This window comes from Anopheles coustani, chromosome 2, assembly GCF_943734705.1.
Source record: "Anopheles coustani chromosome 2, idAnoCousDA_361_x.2, whole genome shotgun sequence".
Lineage (NCBI taxonomy): Eukaryota > Metazoa > Arthropoda > Insecta > Diptera > Culicidae > Anopheles > Anopheles coustani.
Genome location: NC_071289.1, coordinates 17,800,049 through 17,823,923, shown reverse-complemented (window position 1 = coordinate 17,823,923; position 23,875 = coordinate 17,800,049). Strand labels below are relative to the sequence as shown.

The window sequence follows — 23,875 nt, the reverse complement described above, 5'->3', positions numbered from 1 at the left end:
CTTTTGGGGTAATGTTACGTAAAAGTTTCGTGTGAAAGATCAAGTGTCCTCCGTGTTGCTGCAGGTAGATTTCCCTAAATTTCAGCGGTGGAATTCTCCACTCAAAAACAAAACAACGAATGAAGTTCTTCGCTCGCGTTCCGAGAAGCTTATTACCCCGGTGTATCTAGCGGTACATGCAGTTATGTTCTAGAGAGCCTCCCCAAACGGTACCTCGTTTGATGGAAACAATTTAACCAAAGTCGCTGGGAAATGAAAAAAACAACCCCAAAACACGCTCCCGAGTTCCTCCTGTAAGTGGTCCTCCCCGTTCCTCCCCGGCGAGGGGAACTTAATGGACACCACGACGTCGACGACGTGTGCGATGTCGCCCCCGGAGATAAGCACACTCGGAGCTTGGATTGCGTAATCGACGGTCGGCAAACAACCACATTCAATTTTGGCAATTAAGGAAGTGGACTTAACTGTATCCCGGGCTGTGTGACGAAGAAGAAGGAGACGGGGGAATGTCCCCGCCGGAGACGGGGTGGAAGAAAATGGCCTTGTCAATGTAGGAATTATGAGTCCGAAACAGTAATTATTCGCCATTACCGGCCGTGTTGGGATGGTGATGGGTTGACCGGGTTTGACAGAAAATGTTGTGCTTTTATTGCCAACCGTTAGGGAGATGACCGACGAGGGTTTTTCTTTTCTTCCCCTCTCCTTCCCGCCCCACAAGCCGGGCTCCTTGTTACCCGTTGTGTGTCGTTAGATTTATTTGATTTAGGAGGTTTCTACTTGCTTTTTTTGAGCTCGTCTTGTTTTACTCCCTGCTTTCCGGGTAGCTACGAGTATGTGTGTGTTAGTGTGGTGGATAAAAAAAAGGGTTCCTACGTCTGTCCAAATATAGATTTTCATTTCCTCTCCGCCACCCTAATGAGCCTCCGTACGATGTCCGCTTTTGGTACGCATCCCGTTAGCTAAGACGTTGATAATGAAAGGAAGTCGTGTTGCTTCGGCGTTGTGGCGTTGTTATTCGCTCCCTTCCCGGGGATGCACATTAGCTGGACCAAGGGGTAAATGGCGGTGCCATCCATATCTCATCATAATTTCTTTTTGTTCACACACAAAAAGAAATCCCTTGTGTTACAACGCTCGTTTGCTTCCTAATGTCGTGGACATTCTTTTTTTTTCGTGTGTGATTTTGCACTTGTCACGGTTCATTCGCGGTCGTGTTTGGCAACAAATGAGCAAATCAATTGCAGAAAAACACATTTGCTGCTTCCGCAGAGGAAGGTTGTCTATGTTGGTGGGAAAAGCAGGAGCTTTCCCATCCCGCGTTGGTGATAGTTACATGTTACGAGTTAATTGACACAAAGTAGGGACAAGAAGTGAAAGGAGCATGTCGTTTTTGAACAGGACAACAACAAGTGACATTAAAACCGCGGCCCGCGCTGGACGAAATGTGAGTTTGATTTGAACTTTATACCCCTCCGCCGACGTTGGAAGGGTTGATTTTATTGGTTTAAAACATTGCCCACAACCGTGCTGTCGTGCTGAAGGCATTTTCAACCCGTCCGACACGTCGTCGAAAGATGTCCCGGACCTGTCAAACTCGCCGTAAAAGCGGCGCCGGACGTACCCAATCCGTCGCCACGATTGAAAGTGACAACTTTTTCCTGATTCCTTTTCTTTTCCGAACATGATGCGCACGCGTTCGGAAGCATGGCGGAAAGGGACTGGTGGACATTCGAGACATCATCGATCGAATGGTTTATCCGCGGTGACTTTCCTGCCCCGGGCTCCGGCACGCTTGCCGCGACAATGTTTCGTACACCAGAGACATTTATCGTAAGCACACCGAGTAAGGAAAGAAATATAGAAAAAGGAAAGAGAATAAAATCCTCCCCATGCTCGCGGTGCGTTATGCGCTTGATTGAGCTCGTCTTTTTCTGGGTTAATTCCATTCGGCAGATCGAGTTTCAGCCGGTCGTTCCATCGACTTATGTGCACGTTGGACGTCGAAGGCGCCATAAGCTCTGTTTTCGGAGGAAGTGGTACACCTTGAACCGCGGGCGTGTGCTGGAAAGGAAACTGAACGAACAAATCGGAACGGATTGGCAACGTTCGGAAGCGAACAACCGGACGCGGGTCCGTTTTTGGTCCGAGCCGATGACCTAGCACCGGTATTCTATCACGTTCCTGGAGCCCTCCATATGCCCCTACGATGGCGTAACGCTTCGTCAAAAGGGCAAACCTCTAATGCCTTAATGCGGCGTAGGATGTACGGATCAAAAAAGTTAGACGCCATCGGAATAGACAGGCCCTATTCCCTCGCGAGCTACCACCCTCTGGGTGAGAAGTGCATTTGCACCAACGGTTTACACCTCTCTTGAGGTGAGTAACAAGGGTGAGTGGTGGGATTCGTAGAACAAAACGGAAAAGTTTCGATGACGTGATGTCTAGACAATTCTACGGTCGCAGATATTCTGTACCTTTAGTCACAGCCTTCCACCACGAATGATGATGTCAGAAGTTCGCTCGAGAAGTCTCGCCGTCGCATTGCCGATAAGACGTGAATTGTTACACTGTTGTAAAAGTTCATCATTCGAGGCTCTAAACATATGTGAAAAACATTTTTCCAGTCACACAGGGCATCAATATTCAGCGAGCGAAAAAGAAAAGATTCAACGAAACCGAGAGGGGCAATCGAATGCGAAACGCCGATAATTGTATGATCAATATTGAATTATTCAACAATTGACTGCAAACGATGTCACGAGTTCTATTCGCCGGCGTCGATTATGATGATGGAGTGGAGTGAAGTATGAATTTAATTTATGCTTTCATTGCCCGCTAGAATATGCAGGAGTAATGTGTGACTTTGTGTTTTCTGCCTTCGGCAAATCACGTCGCGAAATGAAGAATCGTTCGCGACGCATCGAGTCCCCAAGAATTGCACACATTGTTGCCGAAAGGCGGGGTCCTACGGAATGCAAAAGTACCTCCTATATGGCCTCCAACGGCATAATTGTGGTGTCTGTTTAATCACACCTTTCACCGGGACCGGTCATTATCGTCTTGTTGTGCGCGAAGATTTCTTTGGCAGCTCGTAGGAAGGTGGACGAAACGGAAGGACAGAATGGGAGCCGAAACCGAGCAGGAACCGCCACCCGAAAATCCATAAATTAGCCGGTCAATAATTTCGCCACCGGCGGCTTTAGTTTTCTGCCGTGTACAAGATGTGATTCCGAGGCCAAGGTTGTGGCCGAAGGAATGTGTTCAACTCTCGCTTGCGGCTTCCTCGTGTTTGGTTATTAATTTTTCTAACGTTTCTGACAGTTTTTTTTTATTCCTCGCTTTGTTACAACTCGCTTCGTCGTCGCTTTGTTACGGGTTCGTCGGTTACGCCGCGTTGAAGTCACCGTCTCTCGGTCGCTGGGAGATGTCTCATTAAGTGATCCGCACGACTTCGTCGTCGTAGTCGTCGTCCTCGTCATGACAGCATGCGCCGATGCTGCATGCCGAAAACCTGAAAGTTGACGCAAACACATTCCGCACGACGTGGTACATCATCGCCATCATCGCCGTCCGATCCTCATCATTATTCGAAGCCCAATCGCCCTGGAGCGGCTGGAGATGAATGTGCCGCCATCTGAACCCTTCCACCCTGCGTGTGTGTGTATGAAGCCATCTTCAAGGGAAACTGCGCCACTACGATACGCAAACAGCGTGTGCAAAGTGTTTGTTTGCCTCGTTTTCCCCCCTCCCGCTCGCTTTTCCTTGTGGAAAACCGGCGAGCGCTACTATCTGCGCGATTGACGCCCGGTTGACGACGCGCCGTTGATGAACACATTAGAAATAATTATGAAGTTATTCCGTCCCGGGCGAAGAGACGTGTCGTGAATTCGACTCCCTGCCTGTTTGCGGCACTTGACGTCGCTCGTCACGACATCGGAGGGGATTATGGACGCGTAGAGCTGCACAAGAAAGCCTGGTCCTTTTTTCATTTCACTGCCGCTTTGTTTACCGTTTACCAAACCCCCCATCTCAAATGGCGAAAGATTCGAGGAATTTTATCGCGAAGTAAAATGGGATGCGCTTGAGGGGGGGAAAAGAAACCCCGATCGGTTCGGTTCAGGGCGTGGATTATAAAATAATCGTTCCAGGAACACTTTCGCCCGTCGGCCGAAGATTTCCTTTCAGGGTTTTTCTACACTCAGCGAAATTACATCGCCGGCGATGTGATATATATTTACATAATGTCATGGGCAGCATGATTGATCGATCGAACCGGAAGCGATACCTATAGTTTCTTCCGTGCCGACAACATGCTGCTGTTTTGCGGTTGCGTGATAAGCATACCGGGTTTCTGCAGGAAGGGGAGAAGCCGTTTAGCAATCAACCCGGACCGCACCCTGTTGATAGAAATTATGAGTGTTGCTTCCTTCGAACCCGCGGCCAAGCGGACCTTTCGCAGCGTTTAGCGATTAAATGAATTTGCTCGCCTGCAAACAGGCTAAAGCGAAGGGCGTTTTCATGCCCAACACCCACCTCACGATGGCGGCTTCTGCCGTTTGAAGACCACCGGCGATGATGGCGAGCTGAAAAGCGCTGACGATTCGTCGCCACTTCCTGTGATGTGCTTCTACGTTGCCGACTTTACTCCGGACTCTTGATGGAAATTATATTTGCAGCAAATAGCGCAAACAGCCCGTCCGTTGCATGCGTTTTCCCGCCACACCACGCCAGCTTTACCAAGCGTCCCCCTTTTGTAATGAGGTTTTAGTTTTATTTCTAACTCCTTGCCCGTGAGGTAACGCTTTGGCGTTGGCGGCATCGTTTAAAGTAGGTTCCATCGTTTCTTACAGGTGTTGCGGTAGGAAATGTTTTCCAGAAGACCCCTCGTTGAAGAATAATCTATGCGTCGAAGGTACCACTCGCCCCCGAAACAATAGGTACATCGACCGACTTCGGCCTGGGTTTTGACGTTTGAACGACGATGGAAAAATCAAACGAAGAAGCAAAATCTCACGATTCAGTTTTGTTCCTTCACCCATTAGGCGATAAATCGTCTCTCTCTCTTGTAGCGACTGGCCATTCCGAGGGCCCCAGGCGTTGCTTCTTCAGACTTCGAACGGGGCACACCCTCCAATATTTACGCCTCATGTGCGAGTGGAAATGGTTTGCTTGCGTTAAGCTCGAATCAAATGGTTACAACAATAAGCGAGATCCATTCAGCAGCAAAAGGCTTTTAATTTTCACCGCAATTGTTTGCCATACGGAAATGCAACCCGTTCGAAGACGAGCGAGTTCGTTGGGTTCGTCGTCTGTCGGCGCGCTCAAGTCTTTCGTACGGTGGATCGGTTGAAAACGTTCTGTTTGCGGCCTCCATTTACGACTTTGATTGGCGTCATCACTTTCGTTGTGTGGAAATAGTAAAAACCTAATCCAGCGTAAGAAACGGTCTTTAGGGAGTTGGAAGACGCTAAACTTCGATCCCCTCCTAAACGGGCCAGATGATGGTAATGAAGTGGCGTTTTGGGCCGATCGATCGCCACACACATGGCGTTTCGGATCGTTTCGGGGCGGGTGAGAAAATTCGCAGCGGCGTCACACATTCGCCGGGTGTGCCAAATTGAATTCCTAGGCCTTTCCGTATGTAGGTCGGGAGTGGCCGGTGATCGGCTGCTGTCGGGCGTGCTGATTGATGTTGAGAAGATAGCTAGAAAGTTGGTCCAATGCTGGCATCGCATTCCGTTCGGCCATAAACGAATTCCGAAAAAGGAACAAATTTACATGTGTTTAACATTTAGGATTGTACATCTGAGGGAATGTGTTACCGCGTTGTTCTTTTATTTTGTGCTTCTTGGCATTTTCTACTTTTCTGTTACGTAATTCCCTTAAATTTAATATTTTTATCTGATCGTATGCCCTTTGTCATTTCACTTCAAATAAGACAACACTATATTCAGGTCGAAGCTGTGAGTGTAAACAGGCAACTTTACCTTTCGAAACGAAATTCACATGCTTCATTTACCTTAAGTAGCAATCATTTGCAGAGTTTATGCTACAGTTTATTGCCCTCCGAGGCGATAGCAAATAAAGTTTGCTATTGAATCGCCGATAAGTGACGACTGCCTTCGCGAACTTCGCGAGCTCTCTGCTCTGCTCCAAAAGCGACCTAGACGGCACCGCTGCTGCAACCGTTGGGCTTCGATTGGGCTTCCACTGCTGCGGTCAGTGGAACTCGACCCTCTACCTCTACAACCAGTTCCCATGGCCCCCGTTTGACTTCTCGCTCGCGAAGATGAAGTACGGCTTGGCCTCCGACCTGCTTAAGCAGCAACAACGCTTACGCAACGCACGACCGGCCCGCCGGCTCGTCGAACGAAAGCGAAACGCTACTAGACCTCCAAATGGAGCCGGGGAAGCTGATTTGATTACGCGCGAGTCTTGACCACGTTAGGAAACGTGCGGCGTGTGTAGGGCGCTTGTCGTGCTTTTCCAGCGAACTGGTTCTGACTGCCCCTTTTAGGAGTTCGCACAACTCACTCTCGAGCGGTTCTCAACGATGGTTGTTGGTTGCTGGGTTTGTGCGCGCCTAAAAGATCCCCTAACTGGACCACCACCCGACCCGACTTGGCGACAGAATGCAGCCTCAACGCAAGTCGTACGCAAAATACGGACGTGCGCGAATGCAACGCGAATGGCAGATGATTGCGCATAATGATTTTGTTTGCTTGCGTCGGCAAAGGCGGGCTGTGTTTTCATCTGGTCGCTTCTAGTTAGTTGTTTTTTCTCCCGCGTGCCCTTCGGTTGCATTAGTCGCATCATCTTTGAGCAGCGTTTTCAGTTGCTTACCGTTTTCCTTTGATGGCTCTTGCCCATCGCAAGTTGTCGTTGGTAAAGCGTATACTAATTTTGTCTTTTTGATGCTTGTTTTTTTTCTTTCTCGGTTTAGGACACGGTTTGGTAACCGTTCAGCATTGCATCACAACGTGCACGGGAGCAACGACAAGTGCAGGAGGAAGGCAAACCAAGGCGGTAACCGAACGTATGGAGTGAAGCGAGCTTTTGGTGCAACCGGATAGTATGAATGTAAGTTATTATAAAAGTTGTGGATAACTAGTTTTATTTATCAGTTTGATTTTTGTTGATCATCATTGCTGTTGTTTTATTTTTATTAAAATGAAACTTTTATTTATTTCCAAAAATTAAAATTTCAATCGCCTTTAGTTGTCCAATGACATGGCAACATGGCCGTTTAAAGCCACCCACCATCGCAATTCAAACAGAAAGTCGTCGGGCGACGTGGTAATTGAAATGTTTAGTAACAGATAGCGGTAATGGAAAAGGTTTCATTTGACAGCCCTCATTCGACCCTTCCGACGTATGTCAAACGCTATACCCTGACGCCTACACCCGACGTATCCGACGTTCACCTCGAGGCCTATGTCGCGACGTCCGGGGCGCAGGTAAACAGCAAGTTTTTGGGCAGCAATCGGAGGGAAATACCTTCGAAGCCGGGGAAGCCTGTAGTTCCTTGGTGGTCGTCCATCGGCGCACGAATTTTAAAGATAATCGAGTCTTGATCTTTCCGTCCAAGGGTTTACTGTCTCGGTGCTCGTTGAAGTCACTTTGGGTGTAGGAGAGGGTGATCCATTAGGAAGTCACTTATCGCACATTATCAAGCCAATACTGTTCTTGTGCTGCCTTCCAATGTTATTTATTGTTTTGTTTTATATTTTTAAGGTTTAGAAACATGTTAGGCGGAAAAGATTTAAATGATACGAAATTTCCTGTGTTCAGACCGAAAAAATTAATGGTCAATGGACCGGCCAGCAAAGTTTAGTTGTTCCTTAAGAATTTAATTGAATTCCAACCGAACGAAACCCTCCGATCGTGAAGATAAAGTAACACCCCGTAAACATCGGAGCAAATAGACAGCGGAACATTACTTCTAACTCCAAAACTATGCTCCGAAACAAGGCGATCAATATTCATGCGAACAAACACAACGCTCATGCCCCCCTTCCAACGCACGTCTGCTCCACCACCTCAACCTAACCTCATCGACAATGTGGACAAGCTTGACGATGTTTAACAAACATTCCTCGATCATGCTCGCACATGAAACAAACGATCGCACTCCGAGCCGGCGGAGTCGAAACGGTGCTATGTCTATTTGAACCTCCTCTCCCGTTTCGAAACGTGCCCGACTTGGACGACGTCTGCACCGAAAACTGCACCGGCAAACACCAAAAGGAAACCTATGAAATGCACCACACTCGGGCCGAACGAGACGGACAAGCCCGAACTGAAACGCAGCTGGGAACGTTGCGGTGGAATTTAATTGCACTCTTTTCTAGTGACAATATGTCAGCGTAAGTTCTTTGGGGCCTAGTTACTTAAAAGGGGAGGTGGTGGTTTTCAGGTGCGGCTTCGAGGGGGGGATATGGTTTATGCCGGTTTTTATTGTGACTCTCCAAGTCGCGACCCCGTCAGGTGTTCCGACCTGGACTACCTTGTGAAGGTAAATGGTTGTAGAAATATTTCAACGCAGTTGGAACGAGACAAAGCAGAAGGAGAGATGAATGAAACATAAACAACCGAGTGGTGCACAAACCGACGGCGCACGTGTGATCTTTGGATAGACATTTTTTTTTATTTCTAGCATTGTGATAAATTATGCTAACTGCTGCTGTCGCAAGTGCAGCATGCTGATATTCTCGTCACTGTACGATCGAAGGAATGTCCCTGCCCTTGAGAAGGAATGTCTACTGCACCCCACCACCTTCTCCCGAATTCCGTTATGAGTAATGGATTTTGAATTGTCATGGAGCGCAACGAATGGTGCATAAAATCGTGATTAAATTTTACAATAAAAACATTTAACAAAAGGCTCACAACCGTTACCATACACGGTTATCGGTTGTAAAGTATAATGCGCTGCATAATTGTTACCGCACACCCCAAAACACGTGACTTTGAACGTGCTCCTCGTGCGTAACCGGAAAACAATTTGTGTGTTTTAATTTAACCGTTTCATGAATGATTCAAAGGGTCGCTCGATGGGGTAGCTTTTACGCTGCATTAATACTCTTATCACCACCCCTTTCCTGCCTCGGAGTGCTTTCATTCATGAGCATCGTCACTTTTCTCCATTTCCACACCTTTTCCTAGTCGTACGGGAAAAGGGAAGGGTTATGGTGCATATTATTGCCATTACTTGCTAACTAACACATTACAATTAGTTACTAGGCGAGTTTAACGACGATGGTTGAAGGTTTATTCGTTTCATTGCCAAAAAGTTGCGCTAGTGTAAGAAAAAGAAAGCGTCGTAGGACGACCGAAGTTGACTGAGGGTTTTTCCCATCCATCGAAGGCTTCCGCCGTGCGTCAAAAAAACGTCGCTTCTCGGACGGTCCAACTGACCAAGTTTCCCACCGTCCAGTTTCACTCGGGCGCAATTTTTATGAACCACAAAAGCAAGAGACATGCGAGCACGTGAGAGTGACCGGCGGAAAAGTGCTGAGGACGGCAAACGCCGCCGACATTAAGCAACAACAAAAAGGCAGAAACAAAAAAACAAGGGCCGCATCAGCGCACCAAAACAAAATGCCAAAATGATGATTAAAAAATGCCGCCACCGGAGTCGCATAAATCATCGTACCACAACACTAAACCCGGACCAGTGTCCCGGTGGCTGGCGCGGCCCATTCAGCAATTGGCCGTGTGCGCGCACTTCGTATGGGTACTTGTTAACGAACCGATTCCCAAAATTAGGGCTCCCCCATGCGTGTGACATGTTCCAGTGCGGCGGAAAAGAAGGTCAAACACATTTCGCCATGCTGTTTTGGGATGAGTAGTAAGTGAAGCCGCCCGACGAGATACTCATCTAAATTGCGAAGATTTATTTCATCGGGTGTGACACTTTTTTGAGTGTTTATGTTACAAAACGAGGCAATTTCACTACCCGTTCTTTGTGGGAAAATGTTTCATTGGTTTTTTTTGCGAACCGTGGTTTTTTTTAAATAAATATCTTTTACTTGAAGCTGTAGAAATCCAAGAGGGATTCGTTTGGTTTTTGGCAAGGAAATTAGGTAAACTTCGCCGGCGGTAACAGATGACACCCGAAAGCCTAAGGTAGGATTAAGGAAACGGTAAAAAAATTCGATTTCCCTCCAAAAACTGAGACTGAAGCCGTTTCACAAGCAAGCTAAAAGGGTAACCGGATGCTGGAAAGTGAGCAAAAACTACAACATCCTTGGTAGAAATTTGTCGTTGGGGTTTTTTTCTCTTCTACCGAAGGACAATTCTTACCTAACGGATCGCTTTAGGTGGTCGTTCGGTATGAATTTTTATGCGATCCGACTCAGAGACTACCTTTCGATACCCTTTTATCCCCATCCATCCACGTTAGAGTGAGCCGGATGGTTCGATCGCGTTGCAGAAGTTATCCCCCGTTTTAGCCATTTGCGGGTGCGATTTTCACGATCCGTTTCCCAACGGGGAGCCTAATGGACGGGAGCCGGGCGCACTTGGGGCTGTTAATTAATAAAAGCCCTTCATTTAAACGTTAGCCTCGTGGTTTGGTTGCTCGCTCGCTCGAACGGACCCGGTGCAGACGTTGCGTTCCAATTTTCTCACCCTTTATGAAAGTAAACAGTGGATCGAAGAAGGGATGAATATCGAAGGAGGGACTCCAAACTGGCCGGTGGGAAAAAAAATGGCAAGCGCTGTCGGATCATCTTCGCCCCCCGGAGAAGGAAACTGAAACTCTTTATGGTGGAACCGCTTGCGGAAAGAAAACAAACACCAAAAGATCCCCATAACGCACACCGCATACGGTGAACGATCAGCAGTTTCATCTTGGGGAATCGACGCAAACGAATGGAAAAGGTAAAAAGCTAAAACCGGGAAAGGAGAGAAAAGCTACCATGTGCTCCTCGTGGTCGTTTCCGACTCCGAACGCTCCGGTAGCGAATGTGGTGGCGCAGGCAAAGCGGATCAGATTAAACCGACCGTGCTGAATTGGACCGTACTCCCGTGCGCCCGCCGGTTTCTCGGGGAGGAAATATGATGCGAGCGGTGCGCAGGAAAACATTGAACATGTGCCAAAGATGGGCTGGGATGCACATCTTCCTCCCCATTAGTTTTGTTTTTTTTTGCGCTCGAGAGTGAGAGCTTTTCGTGGGGGAAATTCTACTGCGCATTTCACAAAAGTGCTACGTGATCCGCCGGAAAGAGTGTTGAGTTTCGTCGCCGGAAAAAGATCGAGTAATTAGACGATCGACACCTGTTGTCCGGCAGCAGACAGATATGCTTGGAAAAATAACTTTATGTGACGCACTTGTTTGACTTGCCATCTTTTAGTCTACGAAGGTATGTTTCAATTAAAAAATGCGACCTTCATTTAAACTATACTTGTCTTTCTCCTTGTGCCATTAATAGTTTTCAATGTCGTTTACTACAATCGGTTGATGATGTGTCGAATTTTAAATGATTCTACGATGGCGTGAATCACTTCTTTTTCTGCAAAGCACGTCACTAATGATTCGGAATAAAATGGACAAACCTAGGCGAGGCTTTTCTTCTTGCTTGCTGAACAGTTTCAACACGTTTCCCCTCCGTTGGGGGCATCACTCGGACACGTCATCTTGGACTCTTGGACCACAACAAAGCCGCTGTTGTGCCCCGTGGCGATCTGTAATTGGATCGTAATAATCCTCCACTTTTTTTACGTGAAGACAAATGAAGAAGTTACTAGATTCTTTCCTCTTCCTTCTCTGTGTTGTTCCGTTTTTTTTTGTGTTTGCCATGTGGAAGATTTCTAATCTCCCGATTCATCTTCAACTCTGTTAACGTCGATGAAGGTGCATTTTAGGTTCTTTTTTTCCAACATAATACTATGCTGGGGTTTTCCATCTTGAACGAGGTACAGTTCGAGGGCGAGCGGTTTTCTCCCTTCAGTGGGTTGACTCTCTTCCGGAGGGATCGTGAAACACCGACGATCACGACATCAAGCGGACCAGAACGTTCCAATTTTTCGGGGCACTGTGAAGATGTGAACCACTATTGGTGCGTGCCACAACACACTGGAACGTTGCGTCGCCGCGGACATGATTGATGTATTTATGCTTCTCAGGTGGCGGGATGCTGTCCAACACCCAACCCAGACACCGGTCATTACCCACCGGTACGCAATCGTTGTACGCCGGCCGGAGAAACCAAAACTGAAGCCGACCAAAAGGTCACTGGCAATTATGGGGCATGTACATGCCACACGGAGTGTACGTGAAGCGATGACCGACCGATGCGTTTAGGTCGCTAGAAGTTAGTAGAAAAAAAAGTACAATTACGTATATGTTGCAAGCAGAATGCACACACTTCCACTTCCAAAGCAGCGCCGCTGGGAAGATTTCATCAGCGAACCCAAACACTCCACCGTGCGAGCTCCGAAACTGGTAACTACACCTTCGGTAACCTTAATCTGCCTTTCTCGGCTAATGATGCTAGATCCTCCCCCTACCCTTTGCCGCAGGGCTGACAGAAAACCTTCCAACTGCTCGCTAATCCCACAGTTTACTGCTTATAAAGTTAACTTTGTTGTTGTGGGCTGACTTCTTCGTCGACGCGGCTGCCCAGGTTGATAGATGGACGACCTTGCCTTTCGATGAGCAATTTCGTTGACAATGATGTAGGCTTCAGAATCAATATTAACATTTGATGGAAACATTGACGTAACCGAACGCGAACGGTGTGGCAACGTTCTGATGTCATGCTGGCGATAAAAAATGGAATGGAATGGTCAATGAATTTGAAATATCGAAAGGAGGTTTCTGATCCACCGATGCACCAAAACATAGCTATAAATTATCATACATGTGAATATAAATTGTGTGAATTTAGAAACAACCAATTGCACACTTGGCGAAAGGTGTGGACAAAAGACCGCGTTACGAAAACAATTTTCGTTTCAAGCAAAATTATTCTTTAATTGCTTTTTAATGTGCTCACGCAAATATTCCAGCGCTTAAACCAGACAGATAAACGCGAAAAACGAAGCGGACTCACCTTTCCTTGCGCGCGCGCGTGTTCATAATGCTTTCATTAGCGGCGATGCGCCGACTTCACGGGAGATTTATCATTCGCCGCCAAGCGTTTGTCAGCTCGCCAAGCGGCGCCATCGAATGTGTTAAATTGTTGTTCTGCTTTGCCTGTTTGTCTTACTATTTTTGCCAACGCTCGCCCTGCTTTTGAATCAATTTAGTTGCGTTAATTGTGGCCATTTTCCAGCGTTCCAGCTCGCTGCGCGTTAGTCGGCCGTGATCGTTATCACCCGGCAGCGTTTAGTTATGCTCTAAGCGGAAAAGATTTGGTTCGCATGATGGACGAAAAATGGCCATCCGAAAGCATCGTCAAGTTTTGTACGTTTGGAACGAGTTTAAAAAATATGCAAAGCCACGATCCGCCAACCTTTTCGGGTAGGTGTGGAAAGGAATCTGCGTTCCAACTCTCATAAAACACTGCCCACGGATCGGCGCCCGACAAACGAATCGAACACTTAGCCGCTGATGGCCAATTTTCGAATTGCTGAAATACCATCATAATCTTCGGTTCGTTCCCATCCTTCGGAAGCTCGGCCGACCACGCGATGCGAACCCTGACCACCGGAGGCCGTCGTTGTGAGAACCGAAATGCGAACCAATCTCGTCGATCTCGATCGAAAACTCCGTGAGGTTCATCGTGTTTCGAGGATGCATCACTTGACACCACGGCATCAACATAACGAGCACGAGCCGGACAAAGGGTTCCCCCTCGGTTCCCTCTCGGGTGAATGGCCAGCAGTCCTCGGAGGCCATGAAGTCTTGCAGGCACTAATTTAGCGAAAACAATTATTGGCGCCCGCGTGGAATGTGTTTGGTGGACGGCGTTATTTTTCTCTCTCATGCTCAGTATGTTGTGTTTCTTTCCTCTTTTTGATGCTCTTTTGGGCATCAGTTTATGAACACCTCAGCTTGATGAAACATTGTCTTAGATGGCGGAATTTGATGCTTCCCGCCGGAGAGGATCGTGTTCGATCGTGTCGAAATGGTAAAGTAATCGCCAAAACGGGTTTGATGGAATGCTTGAATTGATGTTTTTGATCATCCGTTTGGGAATGTAAGAGTTCTTATTTTATAAGAACTCGGTAAGAGTTACATGATGTTTGTCCTAACAGTCAGGTCTAATTGAGAAATGAACAGTTCGTTTATATTTGACATAATACTTGAAACAAATGGCTGATAAAATATTTAAAATCATATAAAAATGGCTACTTTATTATTCGGCAAACCTGCGTCACATCTCTATCTTCCATCCTTCCAGCCAACGTAGTTACTTAATCGGGATTGCCGGCTGCCAAACGTTTACTTACCAATTATCACATTGGAGCCAATCTTTCCCTTTATTCCATTTCGATTGGCGCCTACAAAGAAAAGAAAAAAAAACATGGCAGAGGCGGCCATGTTTTCGTATAGTTTATTGTATTGTTTCAGCATACCATTCCGCCGGCCAAGCGTGGCCATCTGCGACCGTCTGCCCATTGCAGTCCGATTAGCAACTTCAGCTGACAGGTTCAACAACATACGAAGCGCAGATAAGAAGCCGATGGAAAGTATAATGACCGGCCTATTATGGCTGAGGATTGAAGAAGTTGTGCGCATTTAGATTCTCCGTCGCCGTTTTTAACCATCAAAGTCTCTCACATTCCCCAAAATGCTACCGAAAAAGTGGATGACCCAATGCGGGATTTTTAATGGAGCTGGAGACCGAGCAGCAGCCGTTTTGGAAAACCGATCGAAATTCAATTAACTCCATCGTAATTAACCCTTTAATCGGACAATTTGGCTACTGTTTCTTCTTTCTCCAGAACACTTTATCGAATCGAATGAATCGGCTAATAAATGTGTAGCTTTCGTGGTTAAACCGCAGCACGAACCTCTCGATCGTAATATCGCGATGTTCATTACCGGTAGGTTTGGCATTCGTGGCGTTTGCAGAGGTGTCCAGCACGCCAATGCCAACGCGCTCCGGGACGCAGATGAAAGTCTGCCTGCGCCTTTGGTCCATGCCGGGTTTTGCAGATTGATCTCAGCTTCAAACTCCGGCGCAACGGCCTTAGGTACCACCTTCTGCGTGACGGTCGAGGTTCGCCTCAATTGCGCCAATCCTTGGAATGTACAACCGCGTTGTTCCCAGCTGGGGTCCAAGCCATCTGGTCTCAAATCCGAGGGCCATCTGGTGTCCGGGAGGCGGATTTTTCCGAAATCTTTTCGCTCCCCCCTCCCCCCATAGCCGAGGTTCACTGAACCGACGGTCGGTAAAGTGTGTTGCACAACTTCTGTGGAAGTACATTGTGATAACTTTTCATGCTGCAGCTCCAGCATCGAAAACCCAACACCTCCTCAAACCAGGATCAGATATAGGACACCGTCCGGCATGTAATATGTGCCATTGCTGGTGGGTCGACTTTGAAAGGGGCGTTATGTAGCCGCCTACGAGTCTATGACTCGAACCGGTTCGGACTTAGAAACGCTTTCCCACTCACACATTCCGGGCACAGAAGTTTACCGCATGTATCTGCGGGTCTTTCAAACGTCACTTGAAGGGTCGGTCTAAAACCTGGGTAATGCTTTCCTTTTGGGGGTGAAAGTCAGTCACTTTTTCGAGCTTATCGGGTAGGGAATTTGTCGGAACGGAAGCGGTAGACCCTCAAGGGCTCCCACGTGTCAAACGGCGAGGTTTTTGGTTGAGGAATGGCTTTGTTTTTCCCGTCTCTCGGGTACAACATTCAACCCAACTGCAACAAACTGTCCCGAGAAAGTAGAAAACCTCCCGTTAAAATGTTGCAGCACAAGCCATCAGCATTGTCCTTTGACTGTCGATGTCCGCAAGGAATGATCGGTGGTTTCGAAACATGTACGCCACATTGTACCGGGTTGGGGAACGGAAAACCACAACGAACTGCGGAGTTATGTAACGTGTCAAGCGTTGTTTCTTTCGTGCAGCATACCTCCGCAAATGCTCGTGCGTTAAATTGTCTTTTGAAACCGTGTTTAACAAATGTTATCCGTTTTTGCCGTTTTTCGCCTCCGAGATGCATCGAGAAAAACAACGTGAATTTCCTTCTGCGCTCCGTAATCATCCGCAAATAGTTAGGTATTTTTTTGTTTATATGTTTCCCTTCAACATGCAATACACGTTAACAATAAACATCCTGCCTCGGCACAATCACTCACCTCCGTTCGATAAGCTGCAATGCGATCATTTCACTCTCAAATCAGTGGGTCGGGTTTGGAATGTGCCGAAATAAACACAATCCAACGACGACGATGGCACGTGATGTTTACTATGGGACATCGAGAGCGAGGGAAAAACATTGACCGGCAGAGGTGGCCGAAAGGTTGGACTGCCTACTGGCGCAGAGAAAGCGTCGGGGTTGAAAAGAAAATTCCAACCTCCCAGTCGCTTGGTGTTTGGTGTCGATTGTCTCGACCGTTAAATGGCCATCGGGTTTGCCGGTGTTGTGCGTGAAGTGAAAGATGTAACCGAATGTTGCCTTTTTTCCCTCCCGGTTCGGAAAATGAAAGCAGACATTCGATGGGATGGGATCGTTTTTTTTTCACTCGAGAGTTCACAATGATTTCGATGTCTTTTGATCAATTTACAAGCGAAAGAAATGCACTTACTGCGTACATAAATAATTGATAATAAATTAATGGAGTTAAATGATTAAAACGAATTGATTTCAATTCGCCATTAGAGCGCAGTTTGGCGTAAGCAATAATTTATTGCCAGACAAAAAGGTGTACAGATTTATGGCTTTACAGGATTTTATTAGAATGTGCTAAACTTCACGCCATCCTAATACGCTTAATGCGCGGCTAATCGGTGAGCTAAAGTTTAAAGCAAATTTCCATCAGCGCAAAACAGCTTTCGCTAAAAAGACGCCGAGTCGAGTCGAGTGTCGATGATGTTGCATCCTCTTATAAGCCGTAAAGAGGATTATTTTCGAAACGACCCATCATCCATCTCCGGTGTGTCCAGCTCGTGACGCTGCATCGCCGATATCCGATCGGATGCATCTTGACTCCTCCAACGCGTTTTCGCTAAGTCGATGTTGATGCGCAAAATGGCCCCTACCGGTTCACCGGAATCAGGTGGATGCGAGCGTCGTTTCGAGTCGCTGGTTTATTGCTCGTAAAACATTTCCCGCTCGCAATTCCTCCGCTGTGGCGCCTTATCTCGAGAAGCTGTTGGGCCACAGAACCGAGAACCATCTTGCGTAGGAACACGCTGAAGACACTCCGAAAAGCGCACATTCTTTTTCGCCCGGTAATCCGATTCATTTCCGGAAATAGTTTCACCGGCCGAAGAGAGAGAGGGAGAGAGAGACAGCGAAAGAGGCGAACCGGGGCTATTTGGAAATGTTTTGGTGTATAAATTTTTAATGACGAGCAGGAAACATCGTGTTCGAACTTGTTTTTCGCGCATGTTTAACATCGGCTGATGAGCGTCCTCCGCCTTCGCCACCTGACCCGATGACGGTCGATCAACCTCAAGCTTCGCGGCTTTCGTTTGCGAACAGAACTACGTCCCTTTCTCGTTCGGCAAACAAAGCACAGAATACCTTCTTTCACCCACCCGAAAGGACCAACGGGGACAAAGCATCCGAGATAGGGAGGTCAAGTTCGCGCCGAGAAACCTTTTAAGCCGGCCGGAATGTCCGGCCAGCCGTCGATTGTTGCCGATATTTGCCGCGCGATTATTTATGGGTTGATTAATAAACAACATCACTTTATGGGGACGCTGTTTTCGCATGACCCACCCTTTATGTCCCTCTTGGGATCTATCTGCCTCGCTTTTTTTTTTCTCTCGCGGCATTAAAATTCCCTTTAAGATCCCGTGCGGAGATAATCCTTCCTCGCGATTTGCTGATGCTGTAGTTTGTATTTGTACTCTTTTTTGTGGTGTGGGCGTTGGCGAAAGGACATTCGCGGACACGTCAGCGCAATAAATCTGTTCCGTTCCTCTCCGGTGCGGCCGGTAAGTGCAGTGAACCTGCTTTGGAAAGGGCCCTCTCTACTGGTATACTTAATGCAGGGGTCGGCAAAGTTCGGCCTAACAGAAAGTTTGGTGGAAGTTACATGGTATAAATTCATGTTCGATTTGTCCAAGATGTTACACTTATTTCTGCTTTAAAGATACGTTGAAACTATTGAACGAGATGTTCAATGCTTGCTAGTATTCTTTTCTTAGACTTTTTCAGTCGAATTTTATTATTGAACATTGAACATCCACGGTTTCGTGAATTTTGTCTGAAATCTAGTGGAAAAATAACATGTTTACTTTGCAATTAGTTGCCTTTTCGAAACAACATATAATTTACAATACACAAACTTTTCTGGAACGGACTGATTTAGAAGTACAACATTCAATGAAAATGAGTATCCAAATTAAATTTTAGTTAAAAGTAAAACTTTGAAACATGAATATCTTATCTCATATTTTACCACGATTTAAAAAAGTGATATTTGTTTTAAAGTTGGACAATTATTTATTGCCACTTTTAAAACATTTAGATTCTTGGTGCGCTGTTTCTAGCTCTTCCGGAAAACGTGTGCCGACCCCTGTTCTAGAGGAAAGATCAATGTTCCGGTACGATCAGATTATGTGATGGGATTAACAAAGTAGAGTCCTTAGTTTGAGGATTATTTTTATGATCAGACAAAAACATTCACTCTGGTGCAGGTAATGATACATTGTAAGACTTGTTAAACAAAGAAGAGCCATTCCAGGGAGTTTCTCTGGACTGTTAACCGATTAAAACTAATCTTCTTTCGCAATATCAAAGCACGATCATAGTTATGGCCATTCTTCAGATAATGTTTTGCAATAAATGTTTGCAACATTTCGAATGGTCAATCGCATTGCAACCCCGTTTATTCGCCCGGCGACACAATCCCAAGACACTTACATCTAATTACCCCCGCAACAGATTGCGCATTCTTGCGGCACCAGTACCCCGCCATTTGTGAACGCTATCCATCCATCTCCATTCCATCCAGTGTTCTGGCCAGCTCGGTCGGAGGATGGCAGTTAAAATGAAATAAATCACAACCCTAGCGCGGCCCATCGGTCTGGAACTTGATCGCATCCTGACACTGATGAGCCGCTTCGGCAGCTCTCCCGATCCCGGGGTTGGCTAATTGTTTGCAACTGTAGTACCTACCTAGTGTCCCCCTATCCATCTTCCCCCTAGGCTCGTTTGCTCTAGGGCTAATTGCACCCGTTTTGCACCCGTGGGCGCGGTGACCGATCGGTGCCGCATGGCGATATCCAGTTATGTTTATGCGATGCGACGAACGTCTCTTGGAAGACGTTTTACTATTCCCTTAAGCTCACCTCGGAATGGACCTGTTTCTTGGTAGGTGTTTTATGTGTTTCCCTTTTTTTCATTCCTAACACATACAAACGGTTAATGTAAACATGTTGTATCGTATAATAAAAGGCGTTGTGTTTTTTGCTGTCGTTTGCTAATTCCAGCAAATTTCTTCTGCGTCACATCGCACAGTAGTTCAGCCGGAGGGGTTGTTAGGTCAAAATTACAAAATTTTATGGCAGGTTTGCGTGAAGCACAAAGTATTGCACATACACGCGCAAAATATCAGTCTTGCTGTCTTTTTTTTTTTGCATTTCGTGTCAGACGCTTATATTCTTGAGCCGATACAAATGCAGTCGTATTCAGTGTCTTTCGTCTTTAACTGTAAACAAACAACAGAGAAGTAATATGCTTACCAAAATCTTCTCAACAAACATATTTTTAAAATGATTTTTCAATCACCGACCGAAAAACACATTTTTGGACATTTTGACAGTTGACTGATCGACAGAATTTTATGGTTTGCAATGGTTGCTTTGCGTTTCATGTAAACTAAGCATTATAATTAGGTAAAATCTCAACTGCCATTCATTCATATAGTCGTGACACTTCTCGAAATTGATTCCTCGGTTTAGTCATTGTTTATCTATCTTATTTCATTGGTATATTCCGAAAGACTTTTTTTTTTAAATTCCTGCATTAAAATGTATAATATTCTTAATATTTCTCATCACACCATCGTACTTTCCTATGAGAAAAAAAAAAATTCAGATGCAATTTAGTGTCATGAAATGTCAAACCAAACGACCGCTCGCCTAACCACTGTGTGTGGGACGTGGAAAAGACCATTGCACCATCTTGAGGGCACGTACCTTCGGTACAAAGTTTCCCCACCACCCAGGGGACAGTAAATTTCCACTCTATTGAAGGGAACAGGTTGCATGTTGTTGTTGTTGCTGTTCGTTCGGCCGAAGAAACATCCGAAGAAGTTGGGCTTAACGGCCGCAATTAAACTGCGGAGCGCGCGACGCCGACGGCGGCAGCGTGTATTGATTAGCGGGCGGTAATCATTTGTACCTTCGAATGGGTTTTAATGTGCACCTCCACGAGAGCCGGCCCTGGTGAAGATGTTCAGGCTACCGGTGACATCGGCACAGCGCTCAGAAGTAGACGTTGGGGTTTGGAACGTGCCCTGTGACGCAAACGCCCGATGGTCCGTCGTAACGATCGCTTAAAGATACACTTTTTATTGTGTCTATAAAGATGAATTCAATTAAATACACTCCAGCGAGACTCTTCTGAGGTCTATCCGCTCGAGCATCTTCCTAATCGCCGGTGGATTCTTACTTTTGCGATTGCCTTTTCTTACACCCTTCCTCATACTAATTTTCTCATCTTCTCCCCTCTACTTTGCAGAGTTTACCGACCCTCGGCGGTGCGCTAACGACAAACACTTACCCGGGACCCGAGCCCGAGATAATTGGCCAGCAAAAATGAGATGGTTTAAACGATCGACCGAGTCGCCGAAACTGCTCAGTTTGTCACCGCTGCGACATTCCGAGTCGGGGAATGTGTTCGGTAATGAACCGGCCACGATGGCGACGACGACGATGCGGCTGCATCAGCAGCTAGACGGTCCCGATTGCATGGGGACACTGCGTCGACGCAGTGCGGGTGATGGTCCGGGCAGTGTCAGCGGAAGGTTCGGGACGGTAGGCCTATCGGCCTCCGTCGGGCTGACGAACTCCCCGTCGAGCTCGTCGAACTCCTCGTCCGGCTCTGGGAGCGGATCTTCCAGCTCCGGATCATCTCCTTCGACGACGACGACGAGTTCGTCCAACTCTAGCAGCAGCAGCACCTCCACCACCGGCAGTACCTCCTCACCGTTTTCCTACACCAGTGATAGTCACAGCGGAAGCAGCAGTACAAGTCCGCAAAAGTTCTTACAGTCCGGAACGGCCACCACGCCACGGAAGTCCCGAATTGGTGAGTGTTTGTGTTGTATCCGCCTCAAATCGTTCCCTGCGTGCCATTGCCAAGATTCCCGATGATCTCGCATCGTTGCGATGTACATTTTAATTAAATCCTTATGCCACGAACAATGTCTCTGATCGGCGATTTCCGAAAACACCCCAATTTTTTGGTGATAGCCGGATGTTGGAAGAACTTCTCGGCGGAAGCACAAGACGGTCGAGAACCCCAAACCATACGAAGTGCAGGAAACGACCGATTTTGCATATGCTCCAAAAAAACCTCTCCACTTCCACGGTTTCCACACGCTTTGCTGACAGCTTAACGATCGGGGATTCCAAGCTCAAGAAAGCGTGCGTCCGAGCCTAATGAACGCAGGATGTTCGCACGCAATGCAATTCAGCGACGCGAGAGGGGGAAAGACTCAATGCAAATTCTCTTCTCGGCCTGGTCACAGGAGGAAGTTGTCTTGCAGACGAAGATCCTCGCCAAGCAAACAACATTGCTCCCGCAGCGTGTAATGCGTCGAATCGGAAATTAAGCCTTAGAGCGCCCCGAGGTTGCGTTCGGAAGGGAATCGGAACTCTCCGCAAGAAGTTCGCAAAACGAGAACAGCTGCTGACGGCGGACAAACAGATTAACAGAAAACAAAACACACATACACACTGCCCAGCGGGACACGTGATTGAGGATGAACGTAATCCGCCGGAGCGTGTGGCGGAATGGTCGACAATCGGTCGTTCGAAATTGTTCTCGTCCTGTTGGTCCGTCGGTCCAGTCTCCTATAAATAGGCCAGCGCCATCGGGCGTGCTCTGGATGTTGTCGTTGTTAGGCGCACGCAACGCAACCCCTGTGGATTCGAAGTCAAACAACTCCGGGGGAGTTTGCATCACTTGACGCCCGTGAGATGGCGTTCTAATGATCTCCCACAGGCGGAAGGAGCGTTCGCGTCGACAGGCTCATTCTAAGCGAGCGATAGGATGATAAATTTAATTGCTAATCTTCAATACACATGTTCCACGTGTCAGCAACAATCTTCCCCCTCCAACCGCCCATCGGCGAATGGATGAACTTGTTCGCTTAATTGGAAACGATGTGAAGCTATGTTAATTTCTGTCAACCTCTCTCCAGAACTTGAGCCCCCGCACGAGGAATCCATTTTGCACGCCCGGATCGATCCTGTGGGTGGCATTCTGATCGTGGAAGACGCTCCACAAACGATCTTCAAGATGAAGATTCCCCTCCTATCGACGCCTTCACCCACACCCATCGTGAAGGTGCGCTGCCAAATGGACTGTTTGTGTCGAATAAAATTCTCGTAAAATCGCATGATTTATGATGGAACAAACCGGGCAGCTGTTCTTACCTGAATTCGTTGTGAAGCTTGCTTCCGTCGTGAGAAGATGTTCATCGATATTCGTTGCAGACTAAATCATTTTTAAGGAAGCTGAAATTGATAGCTTCATGTCATGGCATTTCCCAAACCACGAAGTCGTTTCAAACGTTAAGGTGGGCCAAAAATGATGACCGGCTCATCATCGTACCGCGCGGTTTCACCCTGAAGTCATCAGCGGCTGCTTCACAAAAAAAGTGGAACAGGAACTTCGTACTTTGTCGATTTCGTAAAGGGATCTCCGACCGACTGAGGCGAACACATAAATCACACGTTGATGTGAATGCACCCGACTTCTTCAGCCGGCCTGCACTTGCCGCACATACAAAATGCGCCAACTCTGCGGCGCAGAAGTGCCGGTCATTGTCATTGCCATGTAAGATTGGCCTCCTCGCGATCACGTAGTGCGCATATTTTACGCCGCCCCGGTTTGAGGTCGGACTAAAACTAAAACAAACGCAAGTTAAAAATAAAACCAAACCAAGACATTGGGTCCACGACGGAAGGTGAGTGGGTGAATGGCGGGGTGGTCACCCGGCATGGACAACAAGGAACAACCAACCGGCCTATTTATTATGGGTGTTATTGTTTGCTTCCGTGCGCAGACGACATGTTTGGTTGGTTCAGTGGAGCATCGGTGTCATGTTTGCGATGTTTCTTGAAGGCAAACGATGTCCCCAAATCCGCCGGAGTTTGTGTTTTTTTGTTGTCTCCATCGTGTGCCACATTCGGGGAGCATATGATCCCTTGCGCTTATGTCGGTTAATGAGTCATCTGGTAACTTCTACATCCGTGGGAAATGCCCTATTAATGTAATCAAAATTATTCAAATTCCATTGTTACTAAAATTTGTTTCATAAGACTAATTTTTATGTATCTTGAAGTATCGAAAACACTTTCTCCCAACGATTCCGAGCTTAATCCTTCAGCGATCCCGATACTCGATCACGCAACACAACAACATGTTCTCCGTTATTGGTGTTTGCATAATTTATCTCGAGCCTGTTAAGGAACGGCAGGCAGGCAGCTTAAACTGGCGCGCGGAAAGCAAACGACCACATGTTTAACTCAAGATGACCACTTGAGACCGATTCGGCTGTTT

General features: G+C 47.0%; 1 protein-coding gene across 1 annotated transcript in view; it reads left to right on the top strand.

Annotated features, from left to right (window-relative positions):
- LOC131262167 (serine-rich adhesin for platelets-like) overlaps positions 1–23,875 on the top strand; it is a 71,219-nt gene that overhangs the window by 32,235 nt on the left and 15,109 nt on the right. Inside the window, exons 2-3 of the mRNA XM_058264105.1 lie at positions 6,944–7,080; positions 20,825–21,394. Of these exons, the coding sequence (XP_058120088.1) occupies positions 20,902–21,394 (493 nt within the window). The 5' untranslated portion in view covers positions 6,944–7,080; positions 20,825–20,901. The remainder of the gene's footprint in view (positions 1–6,943; positions 7,081–20,824; positions 21,395–23,875) is intronic.